This window comes from Cygnus olor, chromosome 7 (genome assembly GCF_009769625.2).
Source record: "Cygnus olor isolate bCygOlo1 chromosome 7, bCygOlo1.pri.v2, whole genome shotgun sequence".
In the NCBI taxonomy this organism is placed as follows: domain Eukaryota; kingdom Metazoa; phylum Chordata; class Aves; order Anseriformes; family Anatidae; genus Cygnus; species Cygnus olor.
In genome coordinates, this window is record NC_049175.1 from 10,327,975 (window position 1) to 10,344,123 (window position 16,149).

The 16,149-nt window shown below is 43.4% G+C and overlaps 1 protein-coding gene across 1 annotated transcript in view; it reads left to right on the forward strand.

The window, feature by feature from the left end:
• Positions 1 to 16,149, forward strand: part of ARID5B (AT-rich interaction domain 5B) — a 116,399-nt gene that overhangs the window by 3,588 nt on the left and 96,662 nt on the right. The window contains 1 exon segment of the mRNA XM_040563772.1: positions 7,696 to 7,921. Coding sequence (XP_040419706.1) covers positions 7,696 to 7,921 — 226 coding nt within the window.

The window sequence follows — 16,149 nt, forward strand, 5'->3', positions numbered from 1 at the left end:
AAGCCCCAAACAAGCGACTGATTTATTTTGCATGGTATGACATTCTGTGCATCGCCCCGCATCATCATAAATGTAGTTTCCGCTTAGGCTGGACCATCAGTAGGAATCTGCTTTTGGTTCATTCATCAGGATCTAAGTTTACTACGAACTCATGTTGATTTCATCTGCTCTCCCAAACTGGGGATCTGATGCAATGCTTTTCGCCTTGCAAATAATCCTTACTCATGCAAGTAATTTACATGAGTAAGCATTGCTCATACAGAGGAGAGGAGAGAGCTAGTTTCCTGTAATTATTTCCCTAGCAGTATTTTGCATTTTCAGACTAATTGAAAAAAAAAAAAAAAAGTCATCACTCTATAAATGTATCTCATTTATAATTGCAGAGATTCTTCCAGAAAGCTAAGGCGTGCAGCGGGCTCGTTCTCTGATGCTTTGGGGACAGATGCCAGCAGCGTCCCTTGAGGGGCCTGGCTGGCGGCCGGGGGCTCGCCGGGCAGCCAGGTCCTGTCTGCATGCGTGAGGACCGCGGCTTGTTGCCACCCCCAGGGCACGTGCTGCTCCCTCCGCATGGCTACGGGTTTCTGCCACGCGCAGGATCCTGTATGCTCTCACTTGAAATGCGAACGGCCCCGTTTTGGTCTCCGTGGTCCATGCCTTATGCTTGTATCTGTCAACACGGGTAATGGCAACACGTTTCGAACATGCAGATTACGATTATTAAAGGGTGCTTCAAAAATCATGCTAATAGCATCAATCTCCACCGTACACTTGCTCAGAGTAATTCAGCTTTGGAAATCGGGCGCACCGTAATAGCGGTGTTAGAGAAATGGCATTTGTCATAAAATATCATGGTTTTGGTAATTGCGTATCCACTCTGTATATTTTTATCTCTCTCGCCACCAGTAGCATATGCTGGCAAAGGAAGAAGAGGGCAGGGATATTACTCAGAGAAGCCACATGTTGCTAGCCATTAGCCAGCAATCTGGCGCGTCTGGTCACTCAAGGCAGATCCCTTTTTCTTTCACATTTTTGCATTTCTCCCTTTTCCCTCCCTTTCCCAGTGCATTCAGACTGTGAAAATACACCCACTGCTCTCTGGAGTTGCTGTTCCCAGTCTGATCAGTGGCACTAAACATTAAACTCTTGTCTTTGGAGAATAATAGGCTTCACATGGTACACCCTCAAGCATGTTGAGATACTGTGCAGGCTGGAAAATAAAAAAGTTCTAATTGTGTCTTTTAAATAAGCATAGGAGTGAATTAATTAGACTATATTTTGTCTTTAGTTGCTTAGTTACACAATAGTATTCCTAAGCACAAGTAAGATAAATTGGCTCTTTTTGTGCTGCTTGTCCCTTAATCATAATTACTGTATTGCTCAGGAGAGTAACACATACATAGATTTTGCATTTTTAATAATATTCAAACAATATGCATGTGATATAGAAAGTATCTTCTGATTCACGCTCCTATATGCTTTTATTCAGGAAGAAGTTCTACTGTTATGGGAGCAATATTTGCATTAGTTGCTCAGAGATGTAGTTCTGGGAAATACATAATTGAAATATTCTTGCAATGCTTATTCTGGCCCTTTCATTCGCATTCAAAATAACAATGCCTTAAGTCTCAGAACAGTCATCCACTCTTGATTTAAGAGCTTTTTTTCTTTGTGTGTATGTGTGTGTGTGTGTGCAGTGTGGGTTCACGCCCAGATTTAACCCTGCAGAGGCCAGACGCTTGCGTGATTCGTAGTGTCATATCAAGTTGAGCTTTTTATTTTGTAGCTAAAAAGCAGTCAGAAGGTCAGATGAACATCAGCATTTTATGGCATGAATCCAATGACCTTAGTGCTTGGCAGGCATCCATGTTTCTACGTGAAGGTGCCAGGGTAATATAGATAATAAAATAGTTTGTTTTCATTTTCTAGATATTCTAATCTTCCTTCGCAAACTGTGGCCTCGGTTTTGGGGGGACGGGGGGGGGGGGGCTGGGGGTGCTCCTGGGGGCCGAAACTTTGATTTCTTTCTGGGTTGTTGGATGTTAGCTGCTAATGATGGGCAGATTGATACAGATACTGAACAATGGAAGATTCTGGCAAGAAACCCACTAGACATGCTCAGTGGATGTATGTGAAAATTGGCTCCATTGTTCTGCTGTATGAAAAGCAAGTAAATTATTTACAGATATTTGCTAATTAAAGCACATATTGTTTTACTAGCACAATAGAACACAATATAACAAAAGACAAAAGAATAAGCTTGCATAATTTAAACCTGCTAATGCAATGTACTCCTTATTAAGAAAAATATAATTATGTAATCTACAAGGAAAGCTCTTCGTACTGTAACTGTAGTAGGCAAAATTAGGAATTAATTGCTTGTGAACTTGCCTAAACTAAAACAACTCTTCGAGATCTGTGGACAATGTGATGGGAAAACACTTCGACTGAAGCTTATTCTCGCTTTGGTCAGAACTTCTATCTGCAGTGACAGATAGAAATTCAGTTTGAACCTGTGCTCGGGGGCCAGAGGAAGAAAAGAAAAGAAATGGAGAAGGAGGCTGGCAGTAGAAATGTCAGATATGGCTGCTTGCAGCCGTCCCTCTGAGGGCTCCGTCTCCATCCAGTTTCTGGCCCAGATGGACCAGTATCCCACAAAGTATCCTACAACAGCACGGTGCTGCCCTGCCCCGGGATGCACTGCATGTCTCGCTTTGGGAATACTGAGTTACGTAGAAATAGTTGTGTACAAACACAAAGGGAATTGCGACCTCAGGGGCTTCACCTGCGTCCTTAATTTTGCTGTCTTCTGCTTGGTCTCAGATGCTGGTGGATGGGGAGAGCTTGTTGGATTCAGTGTTCACCATCAGCATGAGTTTAAGCCAGCCACGTAGGGCCTAGCACAGTCTGGGGAAATAGTGCAGGAGGCTGGGGAAATACCTGTCACCTGAATTTAACGAGATCATTATAGCCCTTTAAAGTAATTAGGGAAGGATTAACAGATGAAAGTTTCTGCCTTGGCCTCTTTAAAATTCTCCCATGTGCCCGGTCAATTCTTGGGCTGTGCACGTTTCCCTTTTCAAGGCTTTCCTTGGGGTTCATGGGTGCAGAGCGGTGGTCACCCTGGGTCCCTTCACGCTGGTACCTTCTAGGCTGCCAGCCCCAATCCCCACATCCTGCAGGATGCCTCCGTCCATCCTGGGCAAGGGCAGTGCATGGATACACATCACCGTGTGAGGCACCCAAAGCAGGGAAAGGAGAAAGAAAGTTTCACCTGCCCGTGCCACATGCAGGAGCCTTCCGTGAGGCTTGCTGTGACTCTGTGATCCCTTCTGTAGAATGGGAGCAGCAGTTCCTGCCTGGCAGAGAACAGAGTGCCCGGTTCCTGGGGTGAGAGCAGCATTGTTGTGCAAATTATGCAAAGGGCATTTTCCCCTAAATTGTGGAAAACTAAAAAATACATGGGATATATTAAAAAAAAAAAGCCCTGAATAACAGGGGACTTTATGTCCCAGTGAAATATGTAGTTCTATTATCTGTGGTGAATACAGTGCGTAAGAGTCACAATGTATTTTTTGCTCCTGTGGATGAATGTTTTCATCGGCAGTGTACTGGGTTGTAAAATATGCATCTTCAGCTATCTGCCGTCCTAAAGGTTTCAGTAAAAAGGCTGAAGGTGTTTTCTAATGCAAGTTGGACTGATCAGATAAATGACACGAGGTGTCTCCTATAATTATTGGCAAGAGTTTTTACAGTGCGTCTCCCCTTTCTCTCCAGGCCACATATTTGATGTTAGGAGACAGCCAAGCAGGTGTTCGATCGCTCTTGCCCTCCAGAATTCCTTAAGTGACCTCTGGAAGCACTGGAGTGAAAACAGTCTCAGCACGTCAAAATTTTGAGATATCTCAGTTGCCGTAATTCTTTTAAGGCTGCCTTGGCGTCTCTAAAATATAAATCTTTCCTAGTTATTGGCAATGAGTGAGAAGTTGTGATGTAGCATATGCGGGTGTGGAGTCGAGATGTACGACCTCCCTGTGGTGCCCTGTGACTCCCTGCCTTGTAAGAGTTAATATTTCTTCTAAAAAATAATTATCCGCTTTAAACTATTCTAACTACCTGACCTCTTTCCTTGAATGTAAGTATTCCAGCCATCTGCTGAGTCAGGCAATACAGTGGTCTGTGCTTGCAGGAGGCCGTGATGGTTGCTTAGACAACAGTGACATAATATTTAAGCATAACGGCTCTCGAGAAGATACTGTCCCTTTCTCCCTGGATTTCTTCTCCGAAAATGCCAATCTGATTATGCTGTTCAGAAACAAGCGAGGGATGAGGACAGTTTGTATCATCGCCGTTTCTTAACCATCTCCCCTTTTTCCACTCAATAGATGGAAGTATTCTGCTTCGCACAGGAGTCCTTTAGGATGTGCTGAAATTACAGGCTGACTAGATACCCACTTTTATAGAAACAGAAGAAGAAGTGCCTCTTTATATAGTCAGTATCTATTTCAAGATTTAGACAAGTATGTGGCTGGGAAAAGTGTTCCCATCGGCCACCAGCATCCATAAAGGAACACCTGAGATAAATCCCACTTCTGAGCAGAGCTGAAATCGGCACTCACTGTTTCCTCCTGTAAGTCTAGTTTTGGTGTAGCAGGAAAAAACCTGCAATTAAAGACTTACCAGGCAATGGAGACCTCATAAACATATCACTTCAGAGCATAGCTAATAGACTACAAGTTGATTTTTGTTTAGATATATATATGCACTGTATGCGACGTGGGTGGTTTTCATGTTTACACAGAGATATAATTATGAATGACATGAAGGCTATACAGCAGATTTCTTTAATCTTCTAAAGGTTTGTTAGTCATGTGTCACTGCGTACCTGGTTTTTATTTATTCAACATCTGTATTCCTTTGTCATCTCGTTGAAAGGGTTCCTCTAGAAGGGCTGCAGAAGTGGGTGTGCAGTGGTTCATGTCAAATGGGGAAGGGGGCTGCCCTGGACATGTTGGGTGACCTCCAGTGCCACTCCCAGTTCGGGTCTGACCACAATGCATGGGGAGGTTGCTTGAGGGTGTGTAAAAGGGTGGCAAGATACGTAGATAAGCAAAGGTGATGGAGCAGCTAGGTGACCACAGTTTGGGTGCCATGGGAGCAGATGACCTCTTGTGTTAGCAAAGGGCCAAGATCTGGGGAAAATGGCCTCCTCTGGAGCTGCCTGGGCTTCATGTGAGCCGGAGGACTACAACAGTGTCTCTTCAGCATCAGGAACAGCTCAGTTTTGGGGGTGCTGATGGTGGGGGAGCCACAGCTTTGAGAGGGTGCAGGGTAGGCCCTGATAGGCTGACAGGCAAGAGGTGAGGGCCGCCATTATGCGGCGGTGCCTCCCTGGAGCCGGAGGCCCGGCCCAGCTGCCATGAGCATGAGGCCTGCAGTCAGCCACCCTCCTTGGGCGTCCCTGCCCGTTTTGTGCCCTTGGGGATGCAGCTGCCACAGGGTGATGGGGACCTGTCACCTTTGGGGACGTGGCTGCTGCAGGGTGACAAGAGACAGCCACTCTGTGCTGCCTTCCTGGGCACCCCTCTGTGCCACTGCGGCTGTGCTCAGACACCCAGCGCCATTTTGTGAAGGCAGCTGCACTGGCACCCATTCACTGTTTGTTACAGTAGGGCTTCTTTTTTTTCCTCCTATGTACACATCGTGTGTGTGTGTGTGTGTGTGTGTGAAGGTTGTATTCTGGAAAACAAGTTTATTCATTGATGATGTAATAGTGATTGTACTTTTCGTTTGGTTAATAAATTGTCTGCTCAGCTTACTTTGTATGCCAGCCAAAATTAGTCATACCAGTTCTTGGAAAGGATATGAAGAAACTAGTAATTGAAATCATAATCATTTGATCATGAGAGCTATTTGGAAAATAATATTTCAACCAAAAACATGTCTGATCTCCAAGTCAGGTTTTTATTAAAGTGCTCTAGTGTTTAATATTAGAAATAGTACAGTGGTTGGTGATTGTGTGCAACATCCTGAAAGAAAACTTCATCCACAAACTGCTGATATATATATATATTTTTTTTTCATCTGACATTTATTAATCACCACGTAATAGCTATGAAATAGATAGCAACTACAGCTTTTCTTTTTATTATTATTTCAAGTGGATGGTGTAATGAAATTGGGTGAAACCATCCATTGAAATTGTACTTTGTAGTATGCAACACTTGTTTACAAAGTATTGACGTTTGTCATAAACAGAGGTTTAAAACATCACCGCTATTGTTTGTTGTTCGGTGGAAGCTCTTATGCTGTGCAATGATAAAAGGAAAAGATTTTATTACAAGCTTGCTTAGCATGCCTTTCATTTCTGACCAAATACATGTTACTGCACTAAATGTAATGAAGGTGCCTGCTTATGAAGCGATTTTTTATTATATGAGGGAGAGTGGAATATCAGATCTGCTTTTTTACCAGATATCCTTCAGGTTTTGTGTTGTGTGTAACTTATCACAATAGAGCTTTTTTTTTATTATTTTTTTCCTATTGAGCAGTATTTTATTTCCTGAGGAATGTGTTCAGTGGAAAAAAAAACACACGGAGAGAATCAATCATGCTTTTCTCTTTGTTTAATAACTCAAAGGATTTCTTTCCCTTTTGCAAATAGTTGTGTTTATTTGGAAGGAAAATTGGATTCTGGTTTATTTATTTCAAGAACCTGTAACCTTATTTAGTGCTAGAAATGTGCAGAGTGCAAGGTGTGGTGGGCAGCCAGCTCTCATTACAACATAAATTATTTCTGCTATTTTAACTAAAAAATCTGGAGTGTATCTTCCTGGATATTTATGTATGTTTGTATGTTTATTTTTTGAGGCTTTCTTGAGCCCTTGCTTACTACAGTCAGCTATAAACATTCTGCTTATTCATCATGACTGAGAGGAGTTGATTGTTTCCTGGAAGGATAAAATTCAGCAATTAGAGCTGTTTAATTCAAGTATATGTTCTGGAGGCTAAACTAGGTTTAAGTGCTTTTCTTAGAATGTATGTTTAAGAAGGGAAAAAAATTACAGTTCTCTTCTGATCTTGAAAAGGGTTTTCAGAAACATGAGAATGTGCAAGTTTCTTTTGGTGGGAAGCACATAACATTTATGTAGTATTTCTTTTGGGATTACATCACAGTTTTATTTAATTTTTAGGACAAAAGTTAAATTCAATATTTGTGTATAAGCCAAGGGAAAATGTACCATAAACACAGGAATTTTCTGGTGAGTCAGAGTTCCAAGAATCTGAGATTTACTTAGTCCATTTATTTCAGGACTAGCTATAACCATTAGTCATCCAGCCATGAATTTTTACATTTGCAGCTAATTGCACCTAAAAAACAAACTTTCCCTCAAGGCTTTTGGTTATACAGAATGTGATTTGGCAACCTGTATTTCAAATGCCTTTTAGGATCATTGCCCTGGTCTTAGAAATTGTCTTTAGATTATGTGTAGTTGCTTCAAGTAAACAACTAATATTTCCACTTAGGTGGCAGGAGGAATAAATGAAGTATTAGGTATTCTGTATCACAGGAAAATTAATCTGCCAACAACAAGACAGGCTTTTCCAACCGCCTTTTGGGGGGTGGCGTTAAGAGTTTATCAGCCATTGTGGAGCTCTGCATGACATTTTGCATTCTCATCTGACTGTTTCTTGCAGGATGAAGTTATTGCTGTTTCAGAGAAAGTCACTGTGAAGCTTGAAGACTTGGCAAAATGGGCCCAGTCCGATTTCTCCAAGTGGAAGTGTGGTTTCCGGGCTGAGCCGGTTAAGCCAATGGATGTGGGGAAGAATGGACAAAAGGAAGCCTTGATGAGATATAGACAATCCACGCTCAACAGCGGCTTGAACTTCAAAGACATCCTAAAGGAGAAGGCTGACCTCGGTAAGTATCCCTTGCTTTCTCCTGTGGGGAGCGGCTTGTGTTCAACTGTGTTTTGGAGGCGGATGAGCCTAATCCTGCCAAACTGTTGCCGATTCCCAGGGTATATCTGTGCTTCGGGCAGAGGTGTGGTGATGAGATACTCGAGCGGGATGGGTGTTGGTGGTGAGCTCATTGCAGGCTTGCTTGCCCTGCATCTTGACTCCATGGAGATTAATGTGGGGCAACTCTGTACTACCTGTCTACTCTGTAGAGGTATCACTGAGTTCTAAGGCTCAAATCTCGAATATGGGAACACAGTGAATTGTCAAGGGTTTTCCCTGGGGTTGTGCAGGCCTTGGGGTCAGGTCAAAGCTGTGCAGCATGGTGAAAGAAATATGACACGTCTCCTCTAGGCTTCCTACACAAGGAAGGAGAGACCGAAGGCCTTTCACTTCTTAAATCCCATCTTTTTGGAAGTGCAGGATTGTTTCCAGTTTTCAGTGTTTGTCCTGGCTCTGTACGATCAGCTTTGTGTTTTATTCAGCAGGGAGATGTCCACTATTTCCTCAGAGACTGCTCTGTAGCTCATGTGTTTTCTTGTGAGCCTGGTGTGTTTTCTTCTAATATTTATGTTATTACACAGCTTAGGCCTTCTGCGTGTGCTCCGCTGTTCTCTGGCTGTGGTTTGTACTCGACAGACGCGCTTTTTTTCCTGTCTGTTTTTAGGGAGGGATATGGTAGCTTTGCTACTTTGGATGGTTGCAAACAGGCTTGCAGCTCTGTGACTGCTTTCACACCTCTAAGACACTCAGATCTCTGAAATTGTGGTGGGTGGCCTCTCCAAGGGAGATGGGTCTCCTGCTGGTAAACATGCCTATTTGTGGTATTAGGACCTTGGATGCCTGATAGCTGTTATCCCAGGCACGTTTCTCTGTTGAACCAAACTTTTAACAAACGTTCTGAGTTTAAAGACAAATTTAGGACATAAATGGTTGAAAGGTAAGAAAATAAAAGTTAAGGCCAATGCATGTGAACAAATGCTTTTGTACCTGTGTGAGCAGGAGATACAGGGCCAAGTTTGGTTTCATAATGGCACAACTGTGTTGGCGTCGAAGCCAATTTACACTGTGCTGAAGATCTGTCTTAGAGGATTTATCTTCTGCATCTCATTTTTCTGATCTTACCAAATGGTAAAGTGATTTTGTCAATCTTGCATTTCACTATTAGATATGTAGGTTGGAGGATTAAAGTACAATTGAAAGCTGATCTTATTTTTCATTACCTCTCCAGGAAAAAAAGAAAAAAAAAGACCCATGCAATTCTTTCTCTTTTCCTTTGCTTTTCCGTGTGGTTTCTTCTGGTTCATAATTACATGCAGTGATTTTCTCTGATATTGCCCTGGCATCTTCTTTGCATACTACATTTATTTGTGTTTGTTTCTTACGTCAAAAGAATCTTAATGTTTTTCAGATAGAACTTTGTGTGTTAATGTTTTCTTGGTTTTGTTTTTAACAAACAAGAAGGCCCTTGTGGTAAGTTATGAAATTGCTGTTACCTACCCTAGGAGCCAAAGAAAATTATGCTTAAGCCTAAAGCTTATATTTGCATGTTAAGCCCTTTGAAAGTAAGGGTTATACTGAAAATGCTTATGGAATCCAAACTGTATGTTATAATTTTGATAACCCACATTCCGATGTTGCTCATTTTCTGTCGGTGGCTCTGGCTTTATGCTTGGTGTTTTTGTTTTGTTTTGTTGGTTTTTTTTTTCAGTAGAAAAGGGTGTTTTGACTAATGTTTGATTATGATTGCTGTTTCTTCTTCATGACTGGTTGGTGGGAGTAAAATCAAGGGTTCAAGAAGACCTGCAGCTGACAGGCAAGAAGGTCTGAAGGGAACAAATCCCTTCTTGTGCTAGTCTGGCAGGCCATGCACAAGTCTGCTAGTGACGCTCATATGTAACCCTGACTGTAGACGAGGAAGTTGCTGAAACGTGTGTTGAAAAGGCCTACATAAGCAAGGTGATCTCGTGGACCCCTTTTTTCCTATGAAATGGCATGTTTCCATTACAGAAAAACCCCATAAAAGTGATTAGAGTTTGAAATTTTTCCTACTAGGTGTTTTTGTACCAAGCTGCAGAAAGTAATAGGAAATTATATCCCTACTAAAGCCCTCAAAAAACTACAGAAGAAACAAAATCAGTTTTCACAAACTATCCAGAAGTGGTGGAGGGTGAAAGAACCCCGATGAAATGAAAACATGGCTGATACAGAACCACAGAAGTGGCACTGTGTGAATATACTTAATTAAACGTGTTATGTTGGGAGCAGGGTGGCTTTAAACAATAACCAGGCAAAGCCGGGCCTTGGTATATGAGCAGCTTACACATTGTAGCATATGCTCTGTGGCATTTGCTTAGACAAAAATAAGGCCTGGTTAATGCACAACCCAGAGAAACTATGCACCTAGAATTGAAAGTTGACCCTAATTCAAATTATGTAGTTCTGTCTTCTTTTTGTTCTCCTTTTCTTTTTCTTTTTTCTTTCTTCTCTAGTCTTTTTTCTGCACATGTCTTTTTCTCTTCTTTCTTTTCTCTTTTCCTTCATTGTTTTTTGGAAATTTTCTTTTTCTGTAAAATGGCATTGTTCTCATCACTAGTGAATTATGCAGAACTTTTCCTTAGGACTGTATTAAATAAAAGATCTAGCAATGGCTTTCTTTCCTTTTTTTTTTTTCCTTTTTTTTTGGTAAGCTTCAAGATTTCAGCCTGAGAAATTATTTTTAAGAATGATTTCTTTCTGCATTTTGAGGTATTTATGTTATACATTCTGTCCCTTTCTACAAATATGTCAATATTGAATGCTAGCAGTTTATATCTTAAGACTATTCATAGCTTTCTGAATATTTCTTTCAAATGTTGAGAAAAACAAAGAATAACAACAATGCAGCATATAAAAATAGAGTTGCTCAGGAATGTATTATTCATAATGAACATGAGAACCTGTTTTTCCAGAAGAATTGGTCTGATTAAATCATTCACCACTAAGGCCGCTAGTTATTTATTTTTGTCTTTAGAATTATTTAGGGGATTTTTCTTTGTAATAAATGGACTTGTACACCCATATTTGGTAAACTAGTGGGAAGTCACCAAATGAGAAATTATTTCATTTTACAAAATTTTTAGCAACTAAGCAATGTAAACACTATCAGTTAAATATGGCAAAGTTGCATATTTGTATTCCTTGGGCTATAGTTCGACAAAAATTCAAATTATTTTATATAACACTGCTTCTTACAGACTTCCTTTAAGTGAAGTATGAAAGCTGCAGTGTAAGCTTTATTGGCCTATAAATATGTCATTATAGTTGGACTACATTTATATGCTTTGGATTGTTGTTTAAGCCAAGAAAATATGTCTCTACAGGTTGACTTTTTATTGAAACCCTTTGAGGCATACAACAGAATGTATTTTAGGCCAAGGTTATTAAAACAGCATTTTCATTTTTGCAGCAGACTCATTGTCAATTATGCTGCCACAAACTGTCTGTGGATAGGCAGTTATGAATGGTTTCATCTCTAAATGTGTCTTTAGAAAAAGAAATAAAAGATAGAGGAGTCAGAGCTGAAATTGAGAGAAGAGACGGAGGGGAAAATGACTGAATTCAGCACTCGCAGGCTCTGCAGGTTTGGGTTCAGCTGAGCTGAGGTGCTGTCTGGGTGTAGCCGAGGAGCCAGCGCCCTATGCCAGGCTCAGCGAGGTGGCAGAAGGCTGATCGTGGCAAGCTAGCAGTCGGCACCCCTGCAGCACACGAGGCCGTCATGACGATGCTCCAGGTTGGGTCCCCAGGCTGTCATCACCGCTCTTTTTATCCATCTTTCGTGAAGCATTATGACGCCGAAACGCGTGGTTGAAGTTGGGCTCTGTGGGCTCTCCTGTTCCCATGCTGGTGGCGTTACTGATGGATGCCCAAGTTTTGGGGCTTGCTAAAGGCTTTGCTGCGGTTTTTAGTTTGGATCCACTGAGGAAGAACTTGAAGAAAATTTAGAAATTATCCCTGTCCTGTCTTTCATTCCCCACAGTCGTGTGTTTGGGGGTAGAATTAGGATCTTTGTTCTCAGTGAAATCCAGGAAAATCTAGTGCTACTTTTTGGCTACTTCATGGCTTACTGCCATGGTTTGGCAGTTGCCCTTCCCCAGTCCATAGTTGGTTTTCCAGTGGTTATTTCTGCTTCACTCTTTTGAACTTCGCTCTTTTTAACAGTGGAGCTTGCGGGCAGGGGCAGTGCCACAGGACTGGCTCACCCTCTCAGCTCCTTCTCTTTACCAGTCTCATAGTTGGCACAGCAGGGAGATCCTGGGTCCCCATTAGGAGATTATGTTTCCATGTAAATTGGGTGATCCAGGGCAGATGGCAGTTCGTTTGGAAGGAGGAGCGGAGCAGGGCTGCTGCCCGGCTCCAGCAGGCACTGAGCTCACTTCATAGGCAGGGGCATTGCAGCAGGCATGACTTCTCCAGGTGAAGATTATCAGCTCGTAACATAGTCAAACTGTAATACTATCAAAACTGATCATCTGCAGCTGTACTGCATTCAGACACTTGTGGGGACTTCTGAACTGACGCCGACTCTCCTTTTTCATTGTTTGTCATGTGCTGCTGAATTCAGGCTCGCCTGGCTTAGCCTGATGCAATAATTTTCTGACCAGCTAATTGTTAGCCATTCAGAGTACAGCTACTCTGGATATTTCGTGCCCCATGCCTCTAACTCTCTTCCCTTCCTTCTTCTGTCTGCACTTTGTGCCTCTTCTTTGTGCCTTCCTGTCCCCGTTGTCCAAACTGAATGCCATTTTGATCTTCATAAAGCTTCTGTGAGTGTCCCATTATCCCATTTTCCCCTCTCTGCCCTAGTGCACTGTATGTTGTTTTTTTTGTCTCGTGGGTCAGAGTGACCTCTCTAACTCGTTTTTGCCAGCCCAATTGATAGAGCTCTTTTGCCGTAGATGAGGCTATTACGTGGCTTGTCTGTTGTGCCCCACGGAGCCTGAAAGGAGGAGGACGGCTCCCTTGGGGAAGGGGCTGTGGGGCAGTGCTGGGACTGCTCCACCGAGTGCTGCCGAGCAGGAAGGCTTCCTTTGGTCCTACATCCTTTGATTTAATTGTCTTCGGTGTTAACATGTTTGGTATTGGACATAACCTGAAGTGTTGAGCAGACAGGCAACTTTGGCCTTGCATGAACAGGGCAAGGTAAATGGTCATTTTTTTGTTTGTTAACCAGTTGGTTTAAGGTAACTAATAGTTGTTGGCTTCAATTGCTGGCTGCATTTTGAATGCTGAAGGGTGGTGCTGTTGTTAGGTGCAATGTAGCCCCGGTAATCCTGTGCTAACAGCTTACTTTCTCCTGGGGGTGACCCTGCACCCAGTAGCATCTTCGGGCTCCCCCTTCTTACTTGCCCCTCTCCCTTCAGCCCTGGCTGTTCCCCTCTGCACCCCCTCAGCCTCCCTCGGAGGAGGCTGGCGGGGTCCTCAGGGGTTGTCTGTAGCCACCTGGACCTTCCTGAGGCCACGTGTTTACCCAAACAATGCTGGGATGATTTAAGTGCTGTTAATTTCTTCCTTTCTCTGGTGACATCCTGCTTCACTACTGAGGAAGCGTATGGGGGTGACAAAAACATTTTAATACGCAGCACTGGCTATGGAAGCTTTTCTTTCACCACTGGATTGTGTTGAGCCTCATCTATTTGTGGCTCTTGAAAGGAGTTTTAACACCACACGTCTCAAACTTCAAGCGTGCCTTATCAAAGAGATAAAATTGGGATTTCTTTTCAAACTTTGACATGCCGTAAAGCCCTTATAGAAGGGGGTGGTGGTGTTGCCCCTGGGAATTGAGGAGGTGGGTATTTTGGTCTTTGAAATGCCGAAGTTCTGCCAAGAAATGCAAACAGGATCCCACAGAACTTCTCTTAGGGTAGCCCCTAAATCGCAGTGCCTTTCCCCGCCCCCCCTCTTCCTGCGGCAGGAGCAGGCTAACGTGATTATCAGAACGGCGCTGATAGCAGTTGTCACTGTGTCAGCGTTTTCAATTATGTATTGGTATGACAGGGCACTTTGTCGGTGCCGTGGAGCACAGCCATTTGCAGTTGCGGTCCTGGTCTGCTCCAAAACATCATGGGAGAAAGCAGGGCTGCAGGGCAGGAGAGGGGGAAGAGTTAAATTTTAGTGCCTCGAGAAGCTGGAGGGAGCTGCCCCATGCTCTTCTGCAGCTGAAGTTGCCGCAGCTTGCACCATTAATAAGAGTTTTGTTGCAGCCTCTGGTTGGAGCAGGAGCGGCCTGCGTAATTGCAAAATAAGTAGATAAAAAATAACGACCATTCACAGAGTGTGCAAGAGCGGCCAGTGTGGGACAGTGTCCCTTTAAAAATATTTGACGGCTTTTTTTATTTTTGTCTGTTTTTAGCACCGAGATTGACCTTGCCAGGCTGTGTAATAACCCACATGTGTCTGCTCTCCAGGATTTTTTCCCTTCTAGTCACTGTTGGATCTTACATTTAATTCTTACTGACCATGAGGTTTTGTTCCAGTAACTGAAAACGTGTGCCTCCTGGTGCAGCGCTGCTGTGCTTTAAATCTGACTTTATCTCAATGTCTGCCTTTTTTTCCTTTTTTTTTTTTTTTATTTTTTTATTTTTCCACTTTTGATTTTAGAGGGTGCTGTTTTCCTCCCCAGCCTTCCCTCTCATTTCCGTCCCTGCCCATATTGTTTCTGGATCCCAGGGGACCCAGTTTGGGACTTGTTCTGTGTCCCTGAGCGTGCCTTGCCCAGCGCCACGATGGAGGTGATCAGCGTTGTCCTTCATGTGCCATGGCTGCTGGTCAGAGCTGCTGGTCCCCCACAGACCACCAGCGCTTTTTTCCCTGTGTTGTATCCTTCCCACGCAGCCAGCCCAACCCGGCTGAGCGTGGAGATCCGTAAGCCGAGCACCTACATAACGCTGCTGAGTGGGCCCCGAGGACGTCCTCTTTTTTCCTGCCTGGCTCTTTTCCTGGGCTGTAATTCTGCGCTGCCAGAGCCCGGGACTGGGAGCCTTGCGGTCACCTTTGACTTCGAGCGCTCCGTTAATCAAGTGGGAGCTGTCTTCATACAGCTCGTGAATCACCCGGCCTGCGACCTGCGTGGCCATGCTGGGATGCTCTGGCTCTTCTTGTGCCACGGCCGGTCCTGGGAGCCAGTTCCCTTGCTGGGGGGAGCAGGGGGGCCAGACCCAGCTTCCTCAGCACCTTCCTTCCACAGTGCTCTTCAGAGGTGCCTGCCCGTAGCTCCCATGCCCAGAAACACAGCTTGTCTGTTGTTTACAGCCTGCAACGTGCCCGGCCTGTCTGTCTTCCTAGGTACCTTAGTGTGGTTCTGACCACTCTGTTTCAGAAGGGCTGGTGCTTGTTCTACAAGATACACTATTCTTACAGCTGGCCCATCTCATGCCACAGGGGTTTATCAGGGAAAGTATCCTTTGTGCATCTGAAACTGAAGGAGACTTGCTTTTTCTCCCTGTTCTCCTCTTTTTGCAAAATCCTACTGCCTTGGACCTGCCCGGCACTGTGTGCTGCCCTTGTGAGCACCCGTCTCTGTGGGCACGCAGGGGAAGGGGGGATCTGGTATCCTTGCTCTTCTTAAACCAAGTTTTAAGGCTCTCAGTATTGACATTGTGGCTGCTTAATTTGGTTCGTGCTTGTCTTTGCAGGCGTGTGCTTGTCTTTGCAGGCTTGGTGATCCATGCAGGATGAGACCATTGATAGATGAGGGTGTTGGGGAAGGGAGGGGTTAAACCTAGTAGGTGTATAAATTGGAGTGCAGTTTGTGGGTGACAGAGAAAGTGAATATTAAAAAAATGTAACAGCGTGACTTGTAACTGGATAGATTTTGTACAGGAGAGTGCTGTGGCATCACCTTTATTTACTTCATTTAGTGAAACCTGTACCATGTAAAATAAGTTCCTCCTTAATTTTATTGCTAATAATAATTTGCTTGTAAAAATGAATCCTTAGCGCTGTAAAGCTTGAGCTTAGGTCTGTCTTGCTCTCTTACATTATGAAGGACAAATACTTAACACCGTAAAGAAGATTCTGATAGTGATTGATAATATGTATTATTTTAGCAGGTTGTGAAAAATCAAGGTGTATTTTTACATCTGCACACTGCTGCATAATTGATAGATGTAGATGCTGAAATTCAAAATAAGCTTCTAGCAGAGCACACAT